At 35.2% G+C, this 27,131-nt stretch overlaps 3 protein-coding genes across 4 annotated transcripts in view; 2 read left to right on the top strand and 1 right to left on the bottom strand.

Annotated features, from left to right (window-relative positions):
* The first annotated feature begins 136 nt into the window (after nucleotides 1–136).
* LOC106142655 (UNC93-like protein MFSD11) lies at nucleotides 137–16,125 on the top strand. The gene is made up of 8 exons (XM_013344502.2): nucleotides 137–485; nucleotides 6,342–6,511; nucleotides 9,963–10,139; nucleotides 10,747–10,915; nucleotides 11,153–11,255; nucleotides 11,872–11,997; nucleotides 13,456–13,760; nucleotides 14,383–16,125. Exons 1-8 carry the CDS (start codon nucleotides 399–401, stop codon nucleotides 14,599–14,601), a joined length of 1,356 nt encoding a protein of 451 aa, XP_013199956.1. The 5' UTR covers nucleotides 137–398; the 3' UTR covers nucleotides 14,602–16,125.
* LOC106142656 (transmembrane protein 70 homolog, mitochondrial) lies at nucleotides 15,921–17,798 on the bottom strand. The gene is made up of 2 exons (XM_013344503.2): nucleotides 17,221–17,798; nucleotides 15,921–16,682 (listed from the first exon to the last, which is right to left on the bottom strand). Exons 1-2 carry the CDS (start codon nucleotides 17,662–17,664, stop codon nucleotides 16,476–16,478), a joined length of 651 nt encoding a protein of 216 aa, XP_013199957.1. The 5' UTR covers nucleotides 17,665–17,798; the 3' UTR covers nucleotides 15,921–16,475.
* Nucleotides 17,799–18,782: 984 nt separating this feature from the next.
* Nucleotides 18,783–27,131, top strand: part of LOC106142071 (meteorin-like protein) — a 42,947-nt gene continuing 34,598 nt past the window's right edge. For both annotated transcript variants that reach the window (XM_060946796.1, XM_060946795.1), the window contains exon 1: nucleotides 18,783–19,241. In XM_060946796.1, the coding sequence (XP_060802779.1) occupies nucleotides 19,237–19,241 (5 nt within the window). In that variant the 5' untranslated portion in view covers nucleotides 18,783–19,236. The remainder of the gene's footprint in view (nucleotides 19,242–27,131) is intronic.

Raw genomic sequence — 27,131 nt, 5'->3', positions numbered from 1 at the left:
TTTTTATCTATCAATTTAAATCAAAATCATGCGAAACAGCACTAGATGCCCCATAGACAGAAACTGTCAGTCAATGTCAAAATTGTCATTTTTTTGACACTGACTGCTTTTTATTTACCTGCTTTCTGCAACTGCATCATGTTTACATTACGTTCTCAAAGAAAATAAAATGAAAGGAAACTGATAAACGAGCTATGTTTGGCCTTAGTTAGCAGGCTGCTTGGTTTGATAGTATTCAAAAATTTGTCGGTCTGTAAAGAGGTGCGTGCGGTTAAGCGAAACGTTCGTGCGGTCCACGAAGGTTTAAAATATTTCCCGAGCAAGTGTTTAAAATTTAGGTGGAACAGACTACTGCGTGTTTTCCTGCCATTGCTGTTTTATGCAATTATTTAATCACAATGGATCGCAAATTTATTAACGTTATCCTACTAGGATTTGGATTTATGTTCGTGTTTACAGCATTCCAGACTATGGGAAATATAGAGGTAAACTTTTTTTTAAGTTTTCCTTTTGTACGACATTGAGATAGCCAAAAGAAAAGAAAAAAAAATCTTACTCTTCTACCTCTACATTCGTACTTCATTAGAATTTTATTATTTATATTGGAATCCCAAATAGTAGTTCCTATTTTTTCTTGGATTTATTAGTATTGATTTGATGCAGTGTTCTTCCCACATTTTCTCTATTAATCTCATTATAATTGGACAACTGCAATGTTTAAATTCATTAAAATCATTTGACCAAAGTAATGATGTTTTTTATTGATCTTTTTTATTGTACACTAGTTGTTGCCCATTTGTTCACCTTTAATCTCTATACATTTTACCTTTTAATGTCTAAGTTTTTTTTTAACTTCTGCAAGGTGTCATAAAATCCTTTCAGAAGTTTTTGTATGAAAGGGTAATAATTACTATTCTACTTATTTATTCTGGTCAAATGTAGATTATTTTCTTGTTTCAATTCCATTTTTATTATAAATATTCAAAATTTGATCACACTCCTATTAAATAACTCTTGGTTTCCTTATACCTTGAAAAATTTTTAGGTACACAATGAACTATAATTACATTATTTAAATTGTTACCTAGCAAGCAGGTTTTGCAAGTTGTTTGAAAGTGTCCATTGGTGTTGTAAAATAAACATTGACCTTTATAGAACTTAATAATGTTGTTTATTTAGTACGTGTTTCTGTAGTTGGTGTATTGTATCTATTTATATTGTATATACTTCCAAAAAGTAAAGAAAATTTTTTTTTGTTTGTAAGGATCATCATAACCAGACAATTGAAATTTAATTTTGGAATAGATATAGATAAGTCTGTTTCTTCCAGTGCAACTTTCTTTTTCTTTAATTCCCGTGGGAGTGAAGCAACCAGCAAAATTTATTCTTTAAAAATATTTTGTTTAACAAATTGAAATTTAAAATAATTAATATTTTAGATGTTAAATGTTTAAAAAAAAACATTAATTCAAACAATAATTTGGATGGGAAGACACAGTTAGAAACACCTAGGTTGTAGTTCAATGAATATGAATAATTATATTTACTGTGACTGTATATGATTTATATTTAAGAACTGCCATCACTGTATAGCCAATTAAATTTGTTCAAGTTGGCATTGGCCATTTCAGGACACATACTGATGGTTATATAGACATTCTTCAGACCTACTGTCTTTCTGGGGTCACAGATGGGAGAACACCCGTCACCTCACACCTCAGTACAATGAATCACTTTTTATGTGGGTCTTATTTGACATGATAATCGATGTCCTTATATGCATGGTGAATTTCAAATGCCAAGTATAACTAAAGCTGTATGTAGTTTTGACCCTACTTAGCGTAGAGATGGGCCTTGCTCTTTGCTTCAAACCGTCATTCTTAAGGGAATCTCAGTCAGTTAGAAAAACGCAGTTGAAGGCATTCTCAATATCAAATTAAAGGAAATAATAATGTTATATATGCATAATGTTCATGGTCCTGTATGTGTTTATGAATGACTATCTTCAGAGCAATAACATCCATGGTCCATGGTTCCCAGATTGGAACTAAATCCATCTGCTCGAAGATGTTTATCAAATTCTTATATATTTTTTTATCGTATTGTTTATGATAGCTACCTACTAGTAGTTCAAATAACACAAAAGTCTAATGAAATCGCATCATTATTTTTAATAAACATACCGGTTCGAATAGAGACCTTTCTTTTATAAAACATTTAAAAAAAGTCAAGCTACCTTTTAATAAAATTTTGTAAAGTGGTGTCCTTACTTCTTAAGGATATCAACGCTGTGTTATAGAGGCGCTGGTGTACAGTTTATTGACACCGAAAATGTTGTGTAATGAGTTATTGAGATCATCGGCCGAGATTTATGATCCGCCAATAGGTTGCATAATTACTCGTTTTTGTGCACATCGCTAACTGGACCATAAGGCCGCGATGTAATAGATGATTGTAACAATACGTACCTACAGTTTGTTGTGATGTAATAGTTATGGAGTTAAGTCTTGGATTTAAAATCTGTTTCTGGGCTAGTTCAAGTAACTATGTTTTTGGGTAAATGGATAAATGTTGGTATTGGTGAAATGAACGTTCAAGGGATTGTTCAATAGTATTTTAAACTTTCTCTCATCTTTACGAGATCTCGTTTACACCATCGGCCTTTCAATATTTCTCTCTATGCTTTGGCTGGTCTTCGGCTACCTAAGCTTTATGTCAACCAGCTCGTACCTCTATACCTACCTATATAAACTTAAGCGATAAAGCTAGGAACTGCCTTTTTGGTTTATGTCAGTCTTGCTTATCTAAGTAAGGCGTGGTTCCCGGCACCAAAAGAAAAAAAAATAGTACATCTCTTTCCCATGGATGTCGTAGGCTTATAAACTTGGGATTCTTCTTTTAGGCGATGGACTAGCAACTTGTCCCTACTTGTATCTCAATTCTATCATAAAGCCAAACAGCTGAACGTGGCCTATCAGTGTCTTCAAGACCGTTGGCTCTGTCTACCCCGCAAGGTAAATGGACGTGACTATATGTACATATATATATGTTGCTTGTCTAAAAAGAAAGTGGGTAAAAAAATTGGGGCGCTGTGCGAAACTACGGAGTAATAAAAACAAAAGTAAACCTTTATTTTTAAAAATTTAAAGGCTGTGAGTAAGGAATGTTGTCCATAGGAATTATATAAATTTTCTAGTCTGATATTGCACGGTATATGAGTGTCCGTCATGCATATATAACAAGTGTAGTGCTGCACCAACTAGATTACCTACATAAATACCTACTGTATTTATGTAGGTAATCTAGTTGGTAATCCTTTATATTATAACTAGCGACCCGCCCCGGCTTCGCACGGATGCACAGCCGATACTAAATATATCTCTATTAGAACTAACTAAAGGACCTCCCGCAAAGCGGCTAACTAAGTCTTGCTCACTTCGCAACGGGCCGTGCAGCAGAAATCGTAAATTTTAATTTCACCACAACTTCAAAACCAAACGTCCAATTTTAATCATTCAAAGACCAAATATTATCTACATAAACTGTTCTTATTGATGAAATTATTTATTTTAATAAGGATTAATAGCATGAGTAAAAAAAACGCGTTTAAATGTAGACCAAAAAAAATTTTATTAGTGTAGAAAAAATACAACAAATTCGATACAGTAATAATTAAACAATGGAACAAAACGACGCTATCTACTTATGCGTTATGATTTACTTTGTACTTTATTGACGTGAATAATTGTGTGTATTTCAAATATAGGCTTCATCGGATGTGGCGGACTAGGTTTTATCAACTGTACCAATTAGAAAAGTTAACTACTAATTTGTTTCCGGAATGCATTACTGAAGAATTGTTGATTTTTTTATGTATTTCGATCTTAACAAATGAATCACGTGTAACATTTGTAAGTTCTGATCAACTTTTCTGTTTTACTAATCGATTAGCACAAGGATTCGTTTTATTTGGGTCATTACAGATTTACTGTTGATATGTTTTCAAGGGTGCAATGCAATGTCATGTTCTACATTTGTACACTTGAATGGACATCTTATCAATTAGATTTGTTTAAATAACAAATTGTGTACCTTGGACCTCTGCTGGTACAATGTGTGGTCTTGACCGGTACACTGAAGTAAATCAGTAAAACCAAATATTTAATATCAATAAATAAAGCTAAGATATCTTCCGCCAAATATCTGACAATTCCGAAATTTTATAAAATTAAATTTTACCCTTTATACAATTGTTTTTTCCCTATTATATATATATCCGATAAATCTATTGTGATAACTTTGTTATCCTACACTTCACGAAATGTCGATGAAATGTAACATTTTCGTTGGACGATGTAAACGTTACCTTAGTTCATGAAGCAATTTCTTGAATTGCGACATTTTTGAAATGCAAGCTTGCAGTCGCTCTTTTATTATCTTGGCAATATTTTATTATACAAAATAATAAAGATGACCATTTTATTGAACTTTATTGAGTTTCTTACAGTGGATTTCGAAATCGTGCGTCTTATAAGTGCAGTCAAATTTCTCCGGCTGTCTCTTTTTTTGGGTTTTATTGATATTACGCTAATAAAATAACAATAAAAGGTCTGGTTGATGGGTTGAGGTCACAAAAAATGTCAAGGCGTAAACCAAATCTCAAAAATCAATGACACTCTACATAATGATGACTTCTAGAATAATTCAAGCTTACGGTGGGCGAGATGAACCACGAACACCATGCACCTTCCCATGCCTTGGTATTTTCCCGATATCTAAGACCGCTTTTTTTTCATGGCGAAAACCAAATCGAACCCTCTAGCTATGTTTCGGTTTCCTTTCGGACTCTTGTCAAGTGAGTAGTGCATAGTAAAGGAAATTCAATTTAGCTATGACCACCCGCGTGTTGCCTTGATTGACAGTCACCGATGAGGCTGTTAAAATGGCGGAATATTATCTTAGTGTAAAAAGATTATCTTTGAAATGATTGTCGACACACCAAGAAGAAGAAGAATTAAGACATCTAGAACATAAGGCTCGTCGAATCAATATTTAAATTAAATATTTCTTGAGTACATATCGGAGCGAGCTGATTTTTATTGCGTTGTATAAGAAGGCAGAAACGGGATTACCTACCTCAGGGCCGGGCCTCGGTGCATTGCACTGTTGCATAGGACGCGGCAAGGCTGAGGCAATACACTGCATAAAATGTTGTTGCATTTGGGTTGTGTTTTATGTTCATTTTGACAGCCTCATCATTTCTCTGTCATACTTTTATTGTGTTTGTCGTTAATGTATATTTTAAACTGGAGGACGCATGCAGCTAGCGAATTAGCCAAGAGTAGCCTTAGAGTAGACCAAATAGCCCCTTTAATGGCCGTTCCCAAATTTTGGGAATTCCTCTCTTATTGCATCTCTAGACCACATAAGGAATCTACATGCCAAATTTCAATTATCTAGACCCGTGGTTTGTTCTGTACGTGAAACGTCAGTCACTCAGTAGCTTTGAGTATATCTATCCAAGTATTTCCTTCAAGCTCAGTAGCGGAAAAGTTTTATATACTAGATTTCGGTTCACACGTAACGTTATATGTGAACACAACAGCTATTAGGCTACGTCTCTTTATACGAGTATATTCAAAGTTCATAAAGTGAGGAAAAATAAATTTAATTTATTGTTTCCAAAAAACATACATCTTCCTTATATATTATATACAGTATTCCCGTGGCATTCAAGATACTTTTAATCCTTGACTGTCCCTTGACCCGCAATTTTGTGTTCGTAGTGTGAAGTGTCTCACTCTCAATGCTAATTTATCAAGTCTGATAAGTACGGTTAAATGTCACTCGTTTTGTGGGTTGTGGAATACTGAAAAGTAGAAGTTTATCTAAATTAATTTCAACCAATGTATATTTTGACCCATTTCTCTAACACCATTTAAATAATGTCGGAGCCATTGATATTGCATTACGTGCTACATACGACAAGCTATAATGCCTTAGAGAGTAGCGGTCAGCTACTCTTAATTACTCATTTTAGAACAATAATCCCTTCAAATTATTCCTTTAAAAATGTGAATACAAGGATAAAGTTGTAAATAAAAGACGTGTCAAACGTACTTTCCCAGCTGACGCGTAGGAAATTAAATTAGTCAAAGTAGGCATATAACTAAATAAGTACATATTCTAAGACAATGTTATGGTTTATTAACTTCATGACACTATAGTAGCATTTTGACACTAATAGTTACTGCACCGCTTTTTACAATGGTTAACATTTAATTGCTTCAATAATAAATATATTCTTGTCCATGGTATATGAACTTCTCACTTGTTCACAGAAAACCATATTAGAAAGTATATCCCAAGACGACAGTTCGTTCACGGGCGATGGCTACACGTCTCTGGCCATCATCTATGCGACCCTAGCAGTATGCAACTGGATGGCGCCCTCCGTCATCACCATCACTGGCCCTCGGGGCGCTATGATCATCGGAGGGGTCACATATTTGTGAGTATATTGGTATAAGTTGCACAGCTGTTTCTATTTAAACTGATGATATCAAGGTCTGCAAAGATGATCGAGGGAACCGAGCCTAGAGCTCTCCATGCGTGCAACCATCTTCATCCATAGTTTGCATACTTTAAAAGAACATGAAATTCTACTTTCACTGACAATTTGCATATTAGCATCATACTATACGCTGTAAGTTGTAACAGTAATGGCGCAATATTATCACGGTTATGTGAATCGCTCTGCAACTACAACGCACTACTGTATAAACACTGAATTTCTCCACAATAATGCCATAATATCAAGCGATCGTGGGTGCGCGTGCGCTGCAAACAATGCTATGTAGCTTGGATGTTGTCTATTCAGTCATGCAGGAAGCTTTAATTCGTTTGCATCTTCTAGGTAACTTGATTTCACCGCTACGAACAATGCACAAGAATTGGAAGAAATAAAAATTCCAACAACTGATTATTATTTTGTTAATATATTATTAATGTCTTTGACGTTTTATACTGATTAACTTAATTCTTGAACAGGTTTTTGTTACTTAACTCTCTTATTTATTGTGACTAGGGTATCAAAAATTCATTTCATAGGACAGGAGATATTATACCCCAATCATGTCCGGAATTTACCTGATAATAAAGAATTTTAATTTATTTATTTATATTTTTCTGTATCCATCCCAATATTATAAAGATTACTTTAACTTACTTAGTAGGTACCTTAATTTTTTTGTTTTTATTATAAAATTAGCAGATCAATTTTCATGACACTATAAGAAAAGACTAGGTAACGGTCTTTTATTTATATCTTTGTTTTTAAACTGCGTGTGAGTAGGTACCTATCGAATTGTGCATGCATCAATTGTCGAGCATGTGGGATCCGCTATGTGGACGATGTTTGCATATTAATTATCTCATATAGTCTGTCATAATGGTCCCAGTGCCGCTTTACAATGCGTAGAAATCCTGTATTGTTATAAATTTCACTATTGTTACCTTTTCTTCTTGAAATGTTAGCTAGCAACCTGTCACTAGCTGAGCGTGGCCTTTCGAAACGGTTGGCTTTGTTTACCTCTAAATCAAAATGGACATAGACATGATAGTATGTATGTAAGTATGTAAATGTTAACCTGCTTATCCTTTTGGTATTTACTTATTTTTATTGAAAATTAATACAATTGAGCGCGGTGGCGATTGGAATTTGGACTCAGGAAAAAATCATAATGCTACAGAGAGTATCGTTCTAAAAATAATTATAAGTCTAATAAGTATTATTTTGTGTGTTGAGCCCAATCCGTTATCTTAAAAAGATAACGCGCAAGGCTTTGAATAATATTTGATGCGAACAGCAGAACCTTACATCATTTTGTTATTTAATGAAATACTTTCTTTTTACCTAAGGCTTCTCTTTAGTGGAAAAAAATCTTATTATTGAAGGAATTCTGCGAAATCCTCTTTTGGTGTACCCCTCCCCCCTCTCTTTTAGTAGAACAGTTAGGAACCTACATGCCAAATTTCAAATCTTTAGTTTTGGCAGTTTGGGATGTGCTTTGATATGTCAGAACCTCCTTTATATGATACTAGTTTTATAAATATGCAATATTTCGTACCATCTATGATTTAGCTACAAATGCCAAACTGCGTGAGTTTCCTTGATATTTTAAAAGGTCGAAGTTTTTTGGGTCGTTGATGTTTTGCAAACAATTATAAGTTTATCTAAGGGTAACAATTTGAACATTCATATACATGACACCTCTTTCCCGGAGAGTTTGCAGAAACTTCAGCATTTCACCTGTAACGAACAATGCATACATTATTTTTGCTTAGACTACGCTCGTAAATCTTATCATGCAAGTTTACCGGTTTAGTACCCTTGACCTGACCTTTCACCAGAACATCCCTGGTTTGTATTTACAATGTGCGTTCGACTAGGCCTTAACATTCCAACATTTTCATTAACACCTGCCATGTATAGGTATCTGTTTTAATTTTTTTTATCAAGACCAAACAATTGAAGCATTCCGTTTTCTATCTGTCAATATTTCTTCTTTCACATCACTATAATTAAAAAGTATTAAACGACAATTTAAATTATACAATGAAAGTAATTATGTTATTGGCAAGCGACAATACAAACACCTATTTGCTAAGAGTGTATTAAATATTTTGAAACCTTTACCGCACGCCCAAGGTCTTCACTTTCATTTACATCTATTGTCCTAGTCATTGGCAAGAGTGGGCAGCATGAGTGAATATGAGACATCGCATACAATCACTCCACTTAAGAGTTTCCTTAAGGTAGATAGAGACTTCATCTTTCCACTTGCCACGATCTCTGTATAGCATACTTCTTTTGTTTGTGAATATAAATGAAAATTTGACACCTATTGAAATGATTTACAGCTGTACTAGTTTTCGGAAAAAGGTTTCTGTATAATTCCCATGTGTTCTATGTACTAGGAAAAAGGCAAAAAAAAAATCGGAATTTTCTTTATCTGAATCTCAATTCCACCATACAGATGAACGTGACTTCGCTCTGTTATTACTTAGGTACTTCTGCAATTTTTTGTGTCCAAGTAATCTTTAAACCGCTTAAGTAGCTACTTTAAATATGTTCTTGTTTTGTTTGAATTTAAGAACAATTAACCTCTTGAACTGACCGCTTTTCAGGCTAATGATTATATTAATTATATCAATTATTAGAACATAGTAATCCAGTCTATATAGTAAGGCTAATAAAATAATGATAATTGAGATTGCATCACCCATGCCATGTACCAACCATTTATTACTCGTGGTAAATTAATTATTTAGTATATAGTTTATGAAAAGTAGTAAATAAATCGAAATCCATGTGTACTTATCTGGCAATACCTTATCCTGCTTAAGGTTAAAAATACCTATGTAATTCAATTTATGTTTTTCGTAAAAGCGTTATGCAATATGTTATATAATACCTACTTCTTTCATAAATATATTATGCAGAAACAGTCATAAAACCAATAAGATATGTATGAAAGGTACTATAAAATTGTAAAACGCATTGTCGCTGCGCTGTCTTATAACTTGCAAAGTAAATTAACGACTCCTTCACTCTGTTGCTCAAACCTGAATATTTTTTTAATAAGTAACTCCTTTACATTTCCTTTACACCATTTTACATTTTAGATTGATATAGTATAAAAATTAGTCACCTGACAGGGTTAACTGAGTGGCCAGATCTCTTAGATCATGAAAGAAAAATATTAAAATGTTGAATTTTGCACAATAAATTTAAGAAGCAAAAACCCAATCTTATTTCATTATTAACGTGTAGTTTAAAAAGGTATTCTGAGTTGAACTCCTCAATGTTAACATTCTAGACATTTCAGTGTTCATTTATAAAATCCGGAATCTAGTTGTGATTTTAATCACGATCTCTAAGGTCAAGCTCTTTTTTGCAGGTTCTTTATAGTGTCTTTCCTGTTTCCTCGCACATGGCTCCTCTACGCGGCCAGCGTGATGATCGGCGCCGGCGCTGCCGCCATCTGGACGGGTCAGGGAAACTATCTCACTATAAACAGCGACTCAGAAACTATATCCAGGAATTCGGGAATATTCTGGGCTATGCTACAGTGCAGGTAGGATTTGATTAATGTTTGATTTTGATTAACATTAGATGTCCTTGCCTTGGTGACATTGTTGCTTCTATGCAACAAGATAAATGGGGTATTATGAAGCATAAACGAGTCACAATTTATAGCTTCATAATATTGCAACAAGGTACAGTCAAGTTCAAAAGAAAAATGTTAACAATTTTCATTTGAATGCATAATTTAATTATAAATAACCTGGCAAGGATTGTCAAGGATTCACCTCAAAACGTGCGATGTGTGACAACTCGCTTGACCATAATATTTTCCTTGTCCAAATGCAATAAATGTTTAAAATCGGTGATATGGCCGTCTTGCTTAATATTAACCTTGCTGACGATCTTCTTGAATTGGTCTAACTACTTAAAGCATCGGTTAGAACTCCAACTAATGTACCTGCATAATTCAGAAAAGAGTCTTTGGCTATTATTATATGGCCGAAGTTGGATTTGAACTTATCTCCATGAGCATCACGCATTTTAAACGGGCACCTTGCCGATTTGACCACCGGCCCAATATTATTGGCCTAAACTACAATCCTTACGTTATTTAATACAAGCAGACACTAAAGTACCTAATATATTTTTCTTTGCAGCCTGTTCTTCGGCAACCTGTTCGTGTTCATAAAATTCCAAGGCAAGAGCCATATAGATCTGGAGACCCGTAACGTGGTGTTCGGCGTGCTCAGCGCCCTCTGCGCCGTCGGGATCGTGTTCCTGATACTGCTGCGGCCGGTGCGACGCGTGCCGGAACTCGATGCTAAGGTAGCTTTTATACTTATTTAATAGATACATACTTATTTTAAATGCAAAGGTCTGTATGCAGTGTGTAAATAAAGACACTTATTTCTCTTGGAAATTCCCCTCGTTGAACCGGAATCTTAGTATAACGTGATCGAAGCTGCGTTCAGAAACTAGTCAGTTGGAGATCGCGTTAAGTAACTAAATAAATATTTTTTTATTACTTTACAAAGTTCTGATGAAATTCACATTATATTTCAGAATCCACCAGAAGCAGATGGTCCCCTGGAGGCTTTCAAAGGAGCGCTGAGGTTGTTCTGCACCAAAGACATGATGCTGCTCAGTGTTTGTTTTATTTACACTGGTAAGAATCACAATTTCAAACAGTACAAGATTTAGACACGTAAATTTAAAAAGTTTACCAGAAAAGATGTAAATTGACGTCCGATGAAAATGCTGCAATATAGTTTGTTCCGCCGTAGTTACAATTAGATTTAAGTGATGTGCCGTCAATAAGTGATACCTTGTATCCAATTTTGAAAATAAATCTATTCTATTCTAAAGTAGTTTATTTGTGGTGATCCACACGAGAGTCCAGTTTTCATAAACAGCTGCCTTCGTAGCAAGGCACGAGCAACGCGAGTTTTCATCGCGCGACAATCTATCGCTGTACAGTTATATTAATATGCTACAGGGGCTGGACCCCTTTTTCGTTGAACGCAACATTTGTTTGCAAGGCTAGATTACATACCTACTTACAAATTTTATCACGCATCTTTCTCGGACTATTAGGCAAAAATCAGTTTTATTCTTGCAAGCTTTTAGTTGCAAAGTAGTAAAACACAAAAACAGTGAGAGACGTCTATTTATAAATTGAATATATGTTTTATAAAATTGCTCTAAAGCTTCTAGGAGTGGTAATTGATGGCGATCCGATAAGGAGATAGAGAAATATTCCAAACTGCGTTTTTTTCTTCCAGGCGTAGAGTTGTCGTTCTTCAGCGGGGTATACAGCCCAAGCATCGGTTTCACCACGGCCATGGGGGAGAACGCCAAGCAACTTGTCGGTCTGTCTGGTGTGTTCATCGGCTTGGGAGAGGTATTGGGTGAGTAATGCTTGTTTTTAATGCCGTGTGGTTCTCGGTACTTTAGAAGAGGATGACTCCATCTCATAAAAGGCGAATTAGGAAATGAGCACATTCATCAAGTGCAAACTTCAGGACCACTTCATCTCTTTCCCATGAATGTCGTAGAAGGCACTAAGGGACAGGCTTATAAAATGGGATTCTTCTTTTAGACGATGGGCTAGCAGCCTGTCATTATTTGAAACCAAACAGCTGAATGTAGCCTATCCGCGTTTTCAAAACCGTTGGCTCTGTCTACCCCGCAAGGGATATAGACGTGTTTAGATTATAAAACATATTAAGTATGTATAAATGTAATAAATAAATTGATCCTTAAATCTTTGGGAGATAAAATTATGTCTGCAAGTCCAATTTGTCCATAAGTAGAAAAGTATAAAATCTTTGTATGTTATGGAGTTTTTTATATTATTATGTTATTGATAAGTTTATCATCTCTAAAACTCTAGAAGTTAAAACTATAGAATATATGTACTTTTCAAGTGTTTTTTCATATTTGTATTATGATGATGAGACATTATCAGTTAAGTGGCATACATCTGTAACAACTTATTTTTATCTCACAATTTGTTTTTAAAGGTAATATGTACAAATAAAGCGAAGTGATATTTTTATAATAAGAAGCTTTCTTACGAAATACAAAACAATGTCAATAAATCGTACCGTATGTATTTATTGACATTGTTTTGTTGCAATCGTTATCTTTAATCATTATAAGAAATTATTTCTCAATCAACTATCTTCAAAATCATTAAGGCCATTGAGATATTTATCTGTTCTAACTATGTTTTTCAATAGTTTAATTTAGGATTAAGTTATCTATCCATACGCAATATGATAAATACTTATAAGGATATCGATCGCCTTGATCGTTTTCTTAGTAAGTTGACTTTATATTTGTTACTGATATTTTAAAGTGGTCTTATCGGTTTAAGGATAAAGATGTCGCCATAAATAATAAAATCTGCATTGGCCGTGCAACATCGTAAAGGTGCTATTCATATTTGGTATCTATGTCAAATGAGTCAAATGTTGCAAAAATGCACCCGGTACACACGCATTTTATGACTCGTAACGGCATATTTCTACACCAATCCAAGTTTTGTAATAATAATGCGTTTATTTTGCATAAACTACTAATAAAATATCAATTATACTAATACTAAGTAGTAAATGCTTTCAACTATGTACCTAATGTTAGCAGGTTTGAAGTTATAATAGTAGGTAGGTACCAACAATTTGTCATGTCCGTGCATACTAAGTTTTCATCGTAATCATGTCAGCCTAGAAATATAAACAAATTAAATGTTTTATATCTATGGCATACTCATTCACTGTATTAAAGACTTAACCATAGGTTACAAAAATTTCTATAGATGCTTACATTGAACTGGTGAAATAATTAACTTGTTCATATTTTAGGGGGCGCATTATTCGGCATTTTGGGAAACAAGACGACCAGATGGGGCCGCGACCCCATCGTGATCATGGGCTACGTGATCCACCTGATCAGTTTCTTCCTCATCTTCATCAACCTGCCGGCCGAGGCCCCGTTCGGGGACACGGACCAGGTCTCCTACATCACGCCCTCGGCGTACCTCGCGATGTTCTGCAGCTTCCTGCTGGGCTTCGGAGACGCCTGCTTCAACACTCAGATTTACTCCATTTTGGGAGGGAACTATCCTGATAATAGCACGTCGGCGTTTGCTCTGTTCAAATTTACTCAGGTAAGGATGTCTAATGTCTCGCTTACAACGTTTGCACTATGCTCTTAGGTGTTTACTTTGCTTCGAGGACCGAAATACGGTTTTCGACATTTTGTCTCCCCGGCGTTCTTAGTTACAAGTCCATTGGCTCGATTGAGGACTTTTTTTTACAAATAATAGACATAAAGAGTTAGGAATGGTCTATGGTTTTTAGCAGATATCATTAAACTCACTTTATTATAAAATAATATCATAAGAGGCAAATAAAGTAGGACTAAAGTACCTATATAAATGACCTACTTATTTTATTATTGGCAGATAAATTTCCTGGAAAGATACACTGAACAATATTTTATTAAATTATCTTTGAAGTGTCGAGAAATTGACATACTATCCTTACTTCGTGCTGATACAATAAGACAAGGCGATGATTGACCGACTGTGTTGTTTGCGTGTATAATCAACACTTTTTTAATCTGGGTCAATCAGAAACAAACATCTTTTCCATTCAACATGTGTGTACAAAGTGAAGTGGCACTTTTGAAAAATACTATTGCTATAACATTGACATAGAAAAGAGGAGTGCCCGTGCTCAATGAACGTAAGCATATTGCGGAATCTGTTAACCGTTATATAATTTCAGTCTCTAGCGGCGGCCGCATGCTTCTTCTACTCGTCGAAGGCGCTGCTGACGGTGCAGCTGGCGGTGCTGGGCGTGCTGGCGTCGCTGGGCACGGCCACCTTCTGCCGCGTGGAGTGGCGCGCGCGGGCGCGGGCGCGCGCGGCCGCTCTCGACGCGCTCGACGACAAGCCGTCGCCCGCCACGCACGCGCTCGCGGACAACGCTCTGCATTACGACTAGAGCAAGAATACTTATGGACTGACCGCGTTCTAAACTCGAATACGGAATTAAGTGATTTTGGAATTGGAGACTGCGATCATCTAGCTTAAAGGTAAAGTTGCCAGTCCATATTTGCTCCATATAAGCTCCCGTGCTGGTCTGGTAGCGAAGAAAAACATAGTGTGCTAATAGCTTCTTTTCCCGCGCATATTGTAAAAGTCAATCAAAAAGGCTTCTAAACTTGAGATTCTTCTTTAGGCGATGGGCTAGCAACGTATTACTATCTGAATCTTAATTCTTTCATTAAGCCATCCAATTCCTTGAAATCTCTTCGAGACTATGTCTACCCAATATGAGATAAAGACGTAGTATGTGTTGATAACAAACTACAAAGTCTAGAATTCTTATCTTAAGCAGGTTGATAGGAGACATTTTAAATGGTCTTATGGTAATCTGGCTTTGAAAGCAGCAAAACCCAGACAACATCTGTTGTATCATGTACAACAGATGTGATTCTGTCTTCAATTGTGTAGTGTGTAAGCAAAGCAACCATAGCTATTATGTCCTTATTGTAAAATATTATTCAATTACACTCCTTAATGTGTAACTACATATGTATAATATAAAGATTAAATAATAGTAAAGAAGAATCTATACATAGATTTAAGGTATGTAATAAATAAAAATCTAGCATAATTCATTCTTAAAGTTCATAAATTAAATTAAATAATGTCATTAAAAATGTGTAACAAAATGATAAAATTTGAAGATGTATGAAAGTATTGACTGATGTATATTGAGTGAGGATTTCAATATACTTATATATGTACATTAAAAGTGGACTGAAAAATATGTGTGGCTATTAACTAAAGTTATTGCTTGTCATTTACATACTCTATGAAACTAATACGAAGTTATTTCTATATTTGTTTATATAAAAGACTATTTTTATATTGAATTTAACTTAGTACCTAAATGCAATACAATTTTTTGCATATATCCTATTTTAAGTATTGAGATACTGCATATATAAAAAAGGTGCATTGCTTATGTCATTGTGATTATTTGAACTACTTTTGTGATTGCATGTTTCAAATTGATGATTACAGATGGGAAAATAGTGTTATGGAAATTATTATCCTATAAATTGTGTGATAGCAGGCTAAGCCAGTAAGTCTGTTATGCATGACCATTCATTGTTAGTATTTTTTTTTATGAAAGTTTGCATTATGCAGATTGCAACTCTTATACTAAGACGAATTGGAAAGCTAGTCATTGAAAAAAGTTGACGATTTTTGTTTTGTTTTTATATCAGTGATAAAGATATATTTTTAAATTCAAAAAACATTCCATATACATATATATCTATTGTTATTTTTAAAAAGATGTTATTTTCATATTAATGTTGAATATTAACATTTTTTATATAGTTTGATATATTTGCCATTATTTAAGCCTAGCTTAAATTTTAAATAGTACACCTATAGTTAAATGAAATTTACTAGAATAAGTGAATTGATATTAACAATAAAAAATTAAGTTATATTTTGAATGTGTTGATTCTCTTTCCCTCTGATAAATATGTAAGTCAAATATTATTTTTTTACAGCTTGAATGATTATATAATATATATTTTCCAGTAAACTATTTTGTGAAGAGAGAAAGATGGCCTTTCGGTCTATAACAAAAAGACATGATTTTATGAATGTATGATTTATCCACAAAAGAATCTTTAAAAATAATTGTATTTGTGCACATATAAATATGCATTGTTTTACAGAATTCTACTCATAAAAAAATGTTTTATAAAATTGGAATAGGGTTCTTAAAGAAAATTATTTTTTAACATGATAATTTAATTTAAAAAACTAAATAACTAGGTACAATAACCTAAACTACTTCTCTTTACTCCTGTCTTCAGGATGATCATCAATGTTGCCTAGTTTGAAGTCCATAGGTTTGTCATAGCCCATGATTTTGGCATAATGTAAAGGATTACTGAAATGTTTTGCTTCAATAAACAGAGGCTTGCCTTTAGCATTCATTGTTGTGAACATACCGGGAATATCTGGGACCTGCACATCTTCTGGTTTGAATTCAATCTGCAAAAAAGCTTATTTTAAATGGCTAAAGTCGCAAGTAGGGCTGGTTGTATACATACTGCTGCATACATACAATGTAGGATTCTGTATCCAATCTCTATATTTGCAGATAGACATATGTATAGATAGCAAAACTAGGCCTTTTATTGTCTTAAAAGGAGATTGAAGTAACATGTTATGGTGCAAATACTCTGGTGACCATAATGTTTAACTTTGATTCAGAGTTTTAGTTACCCATTACATAACAAAACAAAAGTTGTAGCCATTCCAAAAAAAAAACAATTAAAAACCTTTAAACTTTTCCATTGACTGTTCGTGGAAATGTTCTTTCCTCAGTCCTGTTCCATAGTGGTCAGGTTAGGATGAAAAACATTTTCTGTGTTGTGGGATCTTTTAACTTTATAGTAATGTAATAGTAGTTTTAGCCGCATTTCTTTTTAAAATTTAGTACCAGGCAGGCCCTGGTACTAAATTCTTAGTTTCACATCTAGCTACACATATTAATATGGAAAAAGAAAAAACATAAAAAATTACATACCTCTTTTCTTGCTAGAAAAAAGTTAATTGTGGTTGCCGTGTATGTAGAAGTATCAGGATTATAAACAATGTCTGTTACATATTTCTTTGTTATAATGTGTAATAATATAGGTGTTACGAAAGTGAAGAAGCCCACTACTGAGCACAACGCTATAAGAAGCGACGTACTACCAATCGCGGAGGCTTCTTTTATGATAATTGGTTGAGCCATCAACCCGGCAACACTCGAACTTAATGAAAACACTTTTACAGCTTTTATTTGAGGAGTAAGTGGACCATAGTAGATCTTTTCTTCATGTTCTTCTGATTGCTTACTACAATAATTCCGAGCTAATTTACTGTGAAGAATCGAGAGCGTTTTGAGTGCACTTTTTTGGTTATATAGATTATGTTGATTTGTTGATCTAGTAAGTGATATAGATTTATGCAAGCAAAATCGTAGCATTTTTTAAGAGGATATAAATAAGAAACTCAATACATGAGAATTGAGATAATATTATTAAATATGACAAACAATTGTTTTGTTCTGATAATGGGAGAGCGACGGTCGAGCGACGAAATCGTCGGCTGTCACTGTCATATCTGTCAAAAAATGAATCAACGTTTTTATGAAAGTTGTGTCGGTGGATACGAGGTTCATTGCATAATACGTACCTTTTTTTATTAGTCTTTTTACTTGGTAGTATGAATGTATATAAATCTATATAGTTTGTTATATTTAACCAAGTCTTATCGTGAGAATTATGTTAGGTGCCGCTCAGTCGTAGCGCTATTCGAAAAATATCATATAAACACATCATATTCGCGAAGATAAGCAAAGACTACATTTTTATACTTCTCACGATGCCCACGATCTCTGAATTTTCCTTTCGTTTCATCCACATTCAGAACTCTCATCTAGCAAGCTCGTAGATTTCGAGTTCGCTTGACCTAACCTTTGTCGTCTCCGATTTTGATTCGAATTCCAAATTCGAAATAAGACTTCTATAAAAATACAGATTTCTATACCCATTTGAGTTGGGAGCCGTTATTAAATTAGGTACCTACTTGATTCAAAGGTAAGCGTAAATTTTTAGGAAGATAGTCTTATACTTCGCCTGGATAATTAGGAAAAATTTAAGGGTCAGGAACCGTATTGTGTTTTCTGTTTTCTACCCAGTAAGGTAGAAAAAAAAAATACAAAAGGTTGCGCTACATAGTTCTGAAGTAAAAGGTTTGTCGGATATTTCGCTGGAGATAAGGGCGAATCCCCGGCCTAAACAAGCACAGGTCAACGCGACAAAGCGCTATCTATCGCCAATGCAAACAAGAGCTATTGATTTAGTTTATCTGTGGGCAAACAACATGGACCCATAACACACACATGTATACGTTTATAAAACTTAGGTGATTCTACCTTAGCTATTAGGTAATACACACTTAAAAAGACAATTTATTTCCAGCGAGGCTATAATAATACAATGCACAATGGAAATGCTCTGACTTTCTATTAAATAAATATAAGTCTGACTTTCTATTAAGTAAATATATTAAACATAATTTTATAAATAAAATTACCTAGTGTGTTACGCGGTGCTAATCTATGAAGATCGCCGATGCAGCGTTGACCTAAAACAACACTGCACACGGCCCGCGGTGCAGCGTCGGCATAACGTGCAGCGCGTGACTCGCTATGACGTCAACGGTGGCTTCGCAATATCGGAAATACGGAAATCATGTTACTTTTGATTCACACTTCGATCATTGTCATTGTCTTAGAAATAATTAACTAAATGTAATTTTTACTTTAAAATTAAATCTTTTCAAATAACTTTGCTTTTTTTTGGGACCTCCGGTTGTAGCCCACATAATTGGCGCAGTCGGTAGGATAACTCGAGCCAGTGCGCGATCGGTTTTTACGAAACGTTGCTCCCAATCGCTACTGGTTGAGCTTTCAAGCCTTCATCGAGACTTCAAGAATCTACGGGCGCTGCAGTCCAGAGGTGAATCCAGCTATCGATTCGTCCAAGAAAAAGCTATGCTGTAAGTCCTTGAATCTTTCAAGTCCTTGCTCACTTAACCTTTTAAGTAATCCTCTAATATATTTTCATTCCTAAACCTATCCTTTTAATATATTTTAATATATCGTTTTCATATCTTGTTCAATCTCTATGCATGATATATTTGCCTTTTAATTTTTCTTTGTGTGTGTTTTATTTTAGCTTTCAAAATTTTTCATCCAAGTGAATCCCGTTCCAGTAGATTAAATATTAGCAATAGAGATAGAAGTAGGCTAGCAGTAATAGACGAGAATAGGAATTTAGAATCAAACGAAATGTCGAATAACGAAGTTGATATGATCTATAAATCTCTTAGATTAGTGCCGGAATTCGATGGCAATCCGCACATACTAACTCGATTTATTAGTTTATGTGACCAATTGGTACTTACTTACTTTAGAGCTGAACCGGGTCACGAGTTAACTAATCTAGCTCTCCTTAACGGAATTTTAAATAAGGTCACGGGACCCGCCGCGAGGTACATAAATGCTAATGGTATCCCGGATACCTGGAATGGTGTTAGAGCTGCGTTAATTAATAATTTCGCTGACCATCGAGATGAGACCGCTTAATACAGTGACTTATCCATGCAGACTCAAGGGTCCAGTAGTCCTCAGGAGTTTTACGAAAGATGCCAAAATCTTTTTAGTACGATAATGACTTTTATCTCGCTTCACGAGACGGTCCCTACCACGATCGAGGCTAAACGAACGCTTTACAAAAAATTAACCCTTCAAGCCTATTTGAGAGGCCTTAAAGACCCTCTTGGATCTAGAATTCGGTGCATGCGCCCAGAGTCTATGGAAAAGGCTCTAGAATTCGTACAAGAGGAATTAAATACCTTATATTTACAACACCGCAATGATGGTGGACCTGCTAGAAAGGACTGGTCTCATGCACATTCTAGTAATCAATTTAACTTGCCTTTAAATAATTTTACTCCTAAATTTACACCGTTTAACGCTCCTAATATACCGGGACCATCAAAACCTACACCTTTTAACATGGCTGGTCCTTATAGACCGCAACCAATACAGCCTCAGACACAAGGGTGGAGGTCTAACATGCCTATGAACCAGCCACCCCGCGGCTTAACACGTACTCAACAAATGATGCGTGCTCCCTTGCATGGTTATAACCCAAATAGTAATGTATTTAAAATACCTCCTAGGCCTCAGTTTCAACCTTCATTTAATGCCAATAATACACCTAAGCCTATGAGCGGCGTTAGTCATTTTGTGTCAAAACCTCTACCACCTTCGGGTCGTGATTGGAGACAGTTTGGTAATCCTCCTCCGAGTAATTATTTTAAAACACGCGAAGTTAACCTTAACGAGTTCGATTATTATAATGATTACAATGATTATAACTACACAGATTATGAACAAGAATACTATTATAAAAATGAACAGTATCTGGACCCAAGATACTACGAGGATCCATATTCTTATCAGAGTACTCCGGTTGTGGAGGAAGTAGACCATGACACAGTCACTGAGCAAGCCGAAAATTTTCAAAAGGTTTCGAAATCAGAAAAACCAAAATAGAATTAAATTTTCATATACAGCGACAACTCGGATACATACAAATTAAAAATCCCCCACTTAAGTTTCTAATCGACACCGGGGCGAATCAGTCTTTTATAAGTCCGGAAGCAGTTAGCAGATTTTATAATCATATACCACTAAACTACGAGCCCTTCGAAGTAACGAATGTTCACGGCACTACTAAGAATGATTATTCAATTACTTTACCTTGTTTTTCTGAATTTAATGAAAATAGTAATATAAATCTATTTGTGTATAAATTCCACAACTACTTCGATGGACTCCTAGGTTTTGATTTACTTGAGAAGTGGGCTAGTAAGATTGATCTTAACCGTAAATTGTTAATAACCCCGCATGCCCAGTTACCGATTGAGATGTATGATTCTCGTAATGTTAACCTATACGAGGATATCATATCCGCTAACTCTTCGAAGTTGATCCGAGTACCTATTAATACGCTAGATGGGGAAGTGCTAATAAATGATCAAATTATTTGCAATTGCCTAGTATCCAATTGCTTTACTACCGTAAAAAGTAACCGTGGTTGGGTACAGGTTACTAACCCTACATCAAATGACGTTATTTTCTCAATGGATCGTCCAGTAGAAGCTGAACTATTTTGTATTGAAAGTGAAGGTATAGAGATTCCGTCTGATCGAGTTAACGCCGTACTATCTCGTCTCCGCACGGATCATTTAAATCCAGAGGAACTCGCTAATTTACGAAATCTTTGCGCAAAGTACGCGGACGTATTTTATATTGAGGGAGAGACATTAACATTTAACAATAAAGTCAAACATCGCATCCGAACAACTGATGAAATTCCAGTACATACTAAAACCTACAGATATCCTTACGTCCACAGACAAGAGGTCAGAGACCAAATTAATAAGATGCTTGAGCAAAACATTATACGACCTTCTGACTCTGCTTGGAGCTCTCCTATTTGGATTGTACCCAAAAAGGCAGATGCCTCCGGCAAGGTTAAATGGCGTCTTGTTGTGGACTTCCGCAAGGTTAACGAGAAAACGATTGACGACAAATACCCCATACCGAATATAACAGACGTACTTGACAAACTTGGTAAATGTCAGTATTTTAGCACCCTGGATTTGGCTAGTGGATTCTACCAAGTGGAGATGCACCCTGACGATATCCACAAAACAGCATTTAATGTGGAAAGCGGCCATTACGAATTTCTTCGTATGCCCATGGGTCTTAAGAATTCTCCATCCACATTCCAAAGAGCTATGGATAATATCCTTAGAGACCTTAACAACATCTGTCTTGTCTATTTGGACGATATCGTAGTATTTAGCACGTCCCTGCAGGAGCATATAGTAAACCTAGAAAAGGTATTCAAAAGACTGAGGGAATCTAACTTTAAAATTCAAATGGATAAGTCCGAATTTTTAAAGTTAGAAACCAGCTTTCTAGGTCATATTATATGTAATGAAGGGGTTAAGCCAAACCCAGACAAAATCAAGGCAATAGAAAACTATCCTATTCCTAAAACACCTACAGAAATCAAACGTTTTCTCGGCCTGATCGGATATTACAGGAAATTTATCCCCGATTTCGCTAAACTAACCAAACCTCTAACACAATGCTTAAAGAAGGGTAGTAAAATAACGTTAGATCAAAAATACATAAACTGCTTTGAACATTGTAAAAAACTCCTTACTAACGATCCCATCTTACAATATCCGGATTTTAATAAAGATTTCATTTTAACAACAGACGCTTCTAATGTGGCAATCGGAGCTGTTTTATCTCAAGGTCCAATAGGTTCTGACAAACCTATAGCATACGCTTCACGTACCCTTAATTCTAGCGAATTAAATTACAGCACCATTGAGAAGGAGCTTTTAGCCATCGTATGGGCCACCAAATATTTCCGGCCGTATTTGTTCGGAAGGAAATTTAAAATTATCACGGACCATAAGCCCCTTCAATGGATCATGAACTTGAAGGAGCCTAACTCCAGATTAACGAGATGGCGGTTAAAGCTGAGTGAGTACGATTTTACCATAGAGTACAAACAGGGTAAATCCAATACTAATGCAGATGCATTATCGCGATTGGAACTCAATAATGAGGAGCTTTTGTCCATCGTAGCTAACCCATCAGAAAAAACACCTTCACTTGACGAATCTAGAACTATCACAGCTAATGAACCTATCGATAACTCTGGTACCGCTACAGCTCACACAGATAACGAAAATCCCATTCTAGAAGTCCCGATTTCTGATGACCCTTTGAACAAATTCACAAAACAAATAATTTTCAACATAGTAGGTGATATTTTATTTTTTATTTTATTTTATTTTTAATAGGAAGACCAACAGCTACAAACATAATATAGTACTTAGTAGAAATAAAGCTAGTTAGCAAAGGAGCCAATTAAAGGTCCTCACAAATAAGAAACAAGATAAATAGAAAAAGTTGAACACTGACAACACAAACTTAGAGTTCAAAAAAAAAAAATAATAGAAACTTAAAGTAAAAGTTTTTACAAGATATGTTCTACGATTCACGTGCAAGATGCAGTATACAATATAATTAAACTAAATTAGATTCCTATCTATGAGATACAAAATAAAAGGAAAATTTTGTTGTCACTGAAGAAAGTGATCGTAAAGTAGACGTCTCGCTTTTGCTATGCCTGTGGCAAATAAGTCCAAATCCACAATTCTACAGATATTATTAAAATTTTGGCCAACACGCAACATAAAAGAGTTCTTCCGATACTTAGTTGATACAACCGGTACAGATATAAGAGGCGTATATCGAAGATTCCTAGAGGGAGCGACGATTTTTAATTTAGATAGGAGTTCAGGGGAATCCACTGAACCACTAGCAATTTTTAACAAATAAACTATGTCTGCGACATCACGACGTATTTTTAGAGGAACTAGATGTTGTTGTTTGCATAAGGTTAAATAATTATCAGAGCTGAATTTCAGTCTCATGCGGTAACATAAATATTTGACAAACTTACGCTGTATATTTTCTAGGCGATCTATATAGATATTATACAAGGGATTCCATACTTGTGAAGCGTATTCAAGGTGAGTTCGAACATATGTACAATATAATATTTTTATAGTTTTGATGCATTTAAACGTTGAAGAGCACCTTAGGACGAATCCAAGAGATCTAAGAGCCTTCGAAATTATTTTATTTACATGGGTGTCAAATATTAATTTAGTGTCGTGCTCGACTCCCAAGTCACGAACTGACGACGAACGCTGCAATGGCATTTGCTTAAGATAGTATGTGGTTGGGATAATATGTTTTTTTCTGGTATAGGTAATGACACAACATTTGGAGGGATTTAGGTCAAGGTCGTTTTGAGAGCAATACTCTTCAAGCCGCGCAATATCAGCTTGAAGAGCAGCTGCGTCAGATTGCGATGATATAGTAGAAAAGACCTTCATATCGTCAGCAAAGCAAAGCAGTTTAGAAGAATGTAAGCATTTATAAATGTCATTAATCATGATATTAAAGAGAAGAGGCCCTAATAGTGAGCCTTGAGGAACACCGCTGGGAATATGAACCCAACTCGAGATATAATTTTTTACAACAACCGCCTGACACCTATGATCTATATAAGATGTAAACCATCTTAAGAGATCTCCACCGATACCAACTGCCGCCAACTTGATCAACAGGATTCTGTGATCAATTCGATCAAAGCATTTCGAGTAATCAGTGTATATAACATCAACCTGCTGATTAGTTTCCATGGAATCCGTTAGAAAGTCATTAAAGAGTACGAGGTTAGAGACAGTCGACCGTCCACTGAGGAAGCCATGCTGAAAGGGACCAAAGGAATTCTTTAAAATAGGATATAGTTGATTATAAATTATACGTTCAAAAATCTTAGCGATTAAACACAACTTGGAAATTGGCCTATAGTTTGTGACATCCGCTTTGGATCCCTTCTTATGGACAGGAGTAACAAACGCCGACTTCCACATGCTGGGAACGAAACCCTTGCTTAATGACATCCTAAATAACATGGCAATAGGTACGGATATAGTATCGGCTGTAGCTATTAAAAAACAAGCTGGTAGTTTATCCGGGCCCGCTGACTTTGACGTATCAAGTGACAGTAAGTGTTTTTTGACATCATCAGTACAAACTTCAACATTAGAAACAAAAGAAGTGGGTATATCAGAAAAGGAATCGGACATAGGACTGGGGAGAGAGGTCGATGCAATCGGTTGTGAAAAATTAGAGTAAAAATATGTGGAAAACGCGTCACAAATCTCACTGCCAGTTTTATATTGTACGTTATTGTATGAGACGTTGCTCGGAATACTACTGGATTTTGAATTATTTTTTTCTTTAATATAGGTCCAAAAACATTTAGGATTCTTAACAATAGAACTTTCAACTTTATCAAGGTAATTCTGGTGGCAAGTTTTTTCAAGACGCTTACATCTATCTCGTAACAATTTAAAAGTTTCATAGTCCGACAAGTTTTCATAAATATTGTATTGTTTTAAATATTTGTTTTTTTCCTTAATAACTTTAATGAGAGCCTTAGAATACCAAGCAGGGAACGAATTACTAGTGGGTTGCACTGTTGGAACATATTTGTGAATGAGGGTATTAATAAAATTATAGAAATAGTCAGTGGCCTCCTCCACAGTCCTACCCGAAAATTCCTGTTTCCAATTCATTTTAGAAATTTCTGAATTTATTTGTTTGTAGTCACTCTTATAAAAAAGTCGTTTAGTAAATGAGGCTGGCTTGAGAAAAGCGTCAGTATTAAAATTAGCGGAAATAACTAAAGAATCATGCAATGGGTCTATTGGCACCAAAGAATCTGGATTTTTTTGAACATTGACAGTCTCATTAGAGATGACCAGGTCCAGTATTCTACCCTGACTATTCAGTATACCATTGAATTGAGACAATCCGTGCAACTTAAGTTGGTCGGTAAGCAAGTATTCATCACCACTATTTATGTTAGATGGGCTATAACTTAAGTCACTATTCAAGTTCCACACAATTTTACTTAAATTGAAGTCACCGATAATGAGATATTTATCTAAAGGATTATGCATGAATACATCATCCAGGCTGTTAAAAAAGTTAGATAACTGTTGGGAAAAGGAATTGCCCAATTTTTGGGTACATAAATATAAAACACAAAAATTAATTTTAATCGGATTTTTTTTACCTTGTTTAAGAGTCAAGGTCACCCATAAATCCTCCGCGCTAGAGTGGAATGTTGGTTGCGAAGTAACAGCAAGTTCCCGCCGCGCAGCAATGAGTACTCCACCGCCGTATTTCTGTTCTGTTAAAGTATAGTCACGGTCGCGGCGCCAGACTACATACCGATCATCAAAAATCTCACTGTCCGCAATCCCATCCAATAGCCAAGTCTCGGTTAAAAACACTACATCGTAATTAGACATACACAAATTCCGCTTAAATGTATCAGTCTTGGTACGCAGCCCTCTAGTGTTTTGGTAATAAATGCTTAAATTTAATTTATTCACTGTAACTAAGAATGTTGTATGAGACAAAATAGAAATAAATTATTATCGTAATAAAAACTAAGGTAATTGTATCAGAAAGTACGGTAGTTAAAATAATAAGTATCGGACAAAAAGCGTTTATGAATAGATCGTGACTAACTTGAGAATATGCATACGCAATAAACATGTGTAAGAAAAGGATGAGTATAGATTTAATAATATCAACCACAAGCATAACAGAGCGATAAGTCGAACAAAAGCCACCCGGACGAGAACAAAAGGCCAGCGTAGGCACGGACTGCAAGTCAGAGGCGCTAAACATGTTCAAGAAGTAAGTTTTTAAGAAATATGTTTTTAACAATAGACGGGTGAACAAACTGATACGGATTTTTAAATGCAAGAAAGAAATATAAAGCCATAAAATACTTCCGAACAATTGAAATGCAGAACATAAATATAATTTTAAACTACACATTATTATGAACCAAGTTAAGAAAGTTTGTTTAAATCACTGTCGCTATTGATGATGAGAATCTTTGAAGTGTCATTTTGCCTAACATGTATTTTCCCATACTTCACCCACACATAACGGTAGCCCAGTCTTTCCTTAAGAGTAGTTTTAGTTTTAGTGAGTAAATTCTTCATATCAGCCGTAAGGTGATCGTTTACATATATGCGCTGTACGTCATCCCGGTAGCCGATATCACTTGCTACGATGTTTTTGACAGACCGCGCAGCAGCAACAAAGTCCTCCTTTACATAGCGATTAGCGAAATTCACTATAATAGACTTTTCCTTGGAATTATGCGTAGGAACCCTGGCAATGTAGTT

The sequence above is a fragment of the Amyelois transitella genome, chromosome 12 (genome assembly GCF_032362555.1).
Source record: "Amyelois transitella isolate CPQ chromosome 12, ilAmyTran1.1, whole genome shotgun sequence".
Taxonomy (NCBI): domain Eukaryota; kingdom Metazoa; phylum Arthropoda; class Insecta; order Lepidoptera; family Pyralidae; genus Amyelois; species Amyelois transitella.
Note: the sequence above shows the minus strand (reverse complement) of the source record. Positions and strands in the feature narration are given on the sequence as shown.

Excerpts from the sequence above, each read along its gene's own strand:
- LOC106142655 (XM_013344502.2), top strand. The coding sequence starts at position 399 with ATGGATCGCAAATTTATTAACGTTATCCTACTAGGATTTGGATTTATG. Across the intron at positions 6,512-9,962 it reads ATCGGAGGGGTCACATATTT|GTTCTTTATAGTGTCTTTCC; the intron begins GTGAGTATATTG and ends TCTTTTTTGCAG. Across the intron at positions 11,256-11,871 it reads TGTTTGTTTTATTTACACTG|GCGTAGAGTTGTCGTTCTTC; the intron begins GTAAGAATCACA and ends TTTTTCTTCCAG.
- LOC106142656 (XM_013344503.2), bottom strand. The coding sequence starts at position 17,664 with ATGCTACGATTTTGCTTGCATAAATCTATATCACTTACTAGATCAACA. Across the intron at positions 16,683-17,220 it reads TTTTTCTAGCAAGAAAAGAG|ATTGAATTCAAACCAGAAGA; the intron begins GTATGTAATTTT and ends GCTTTTTTGCAG.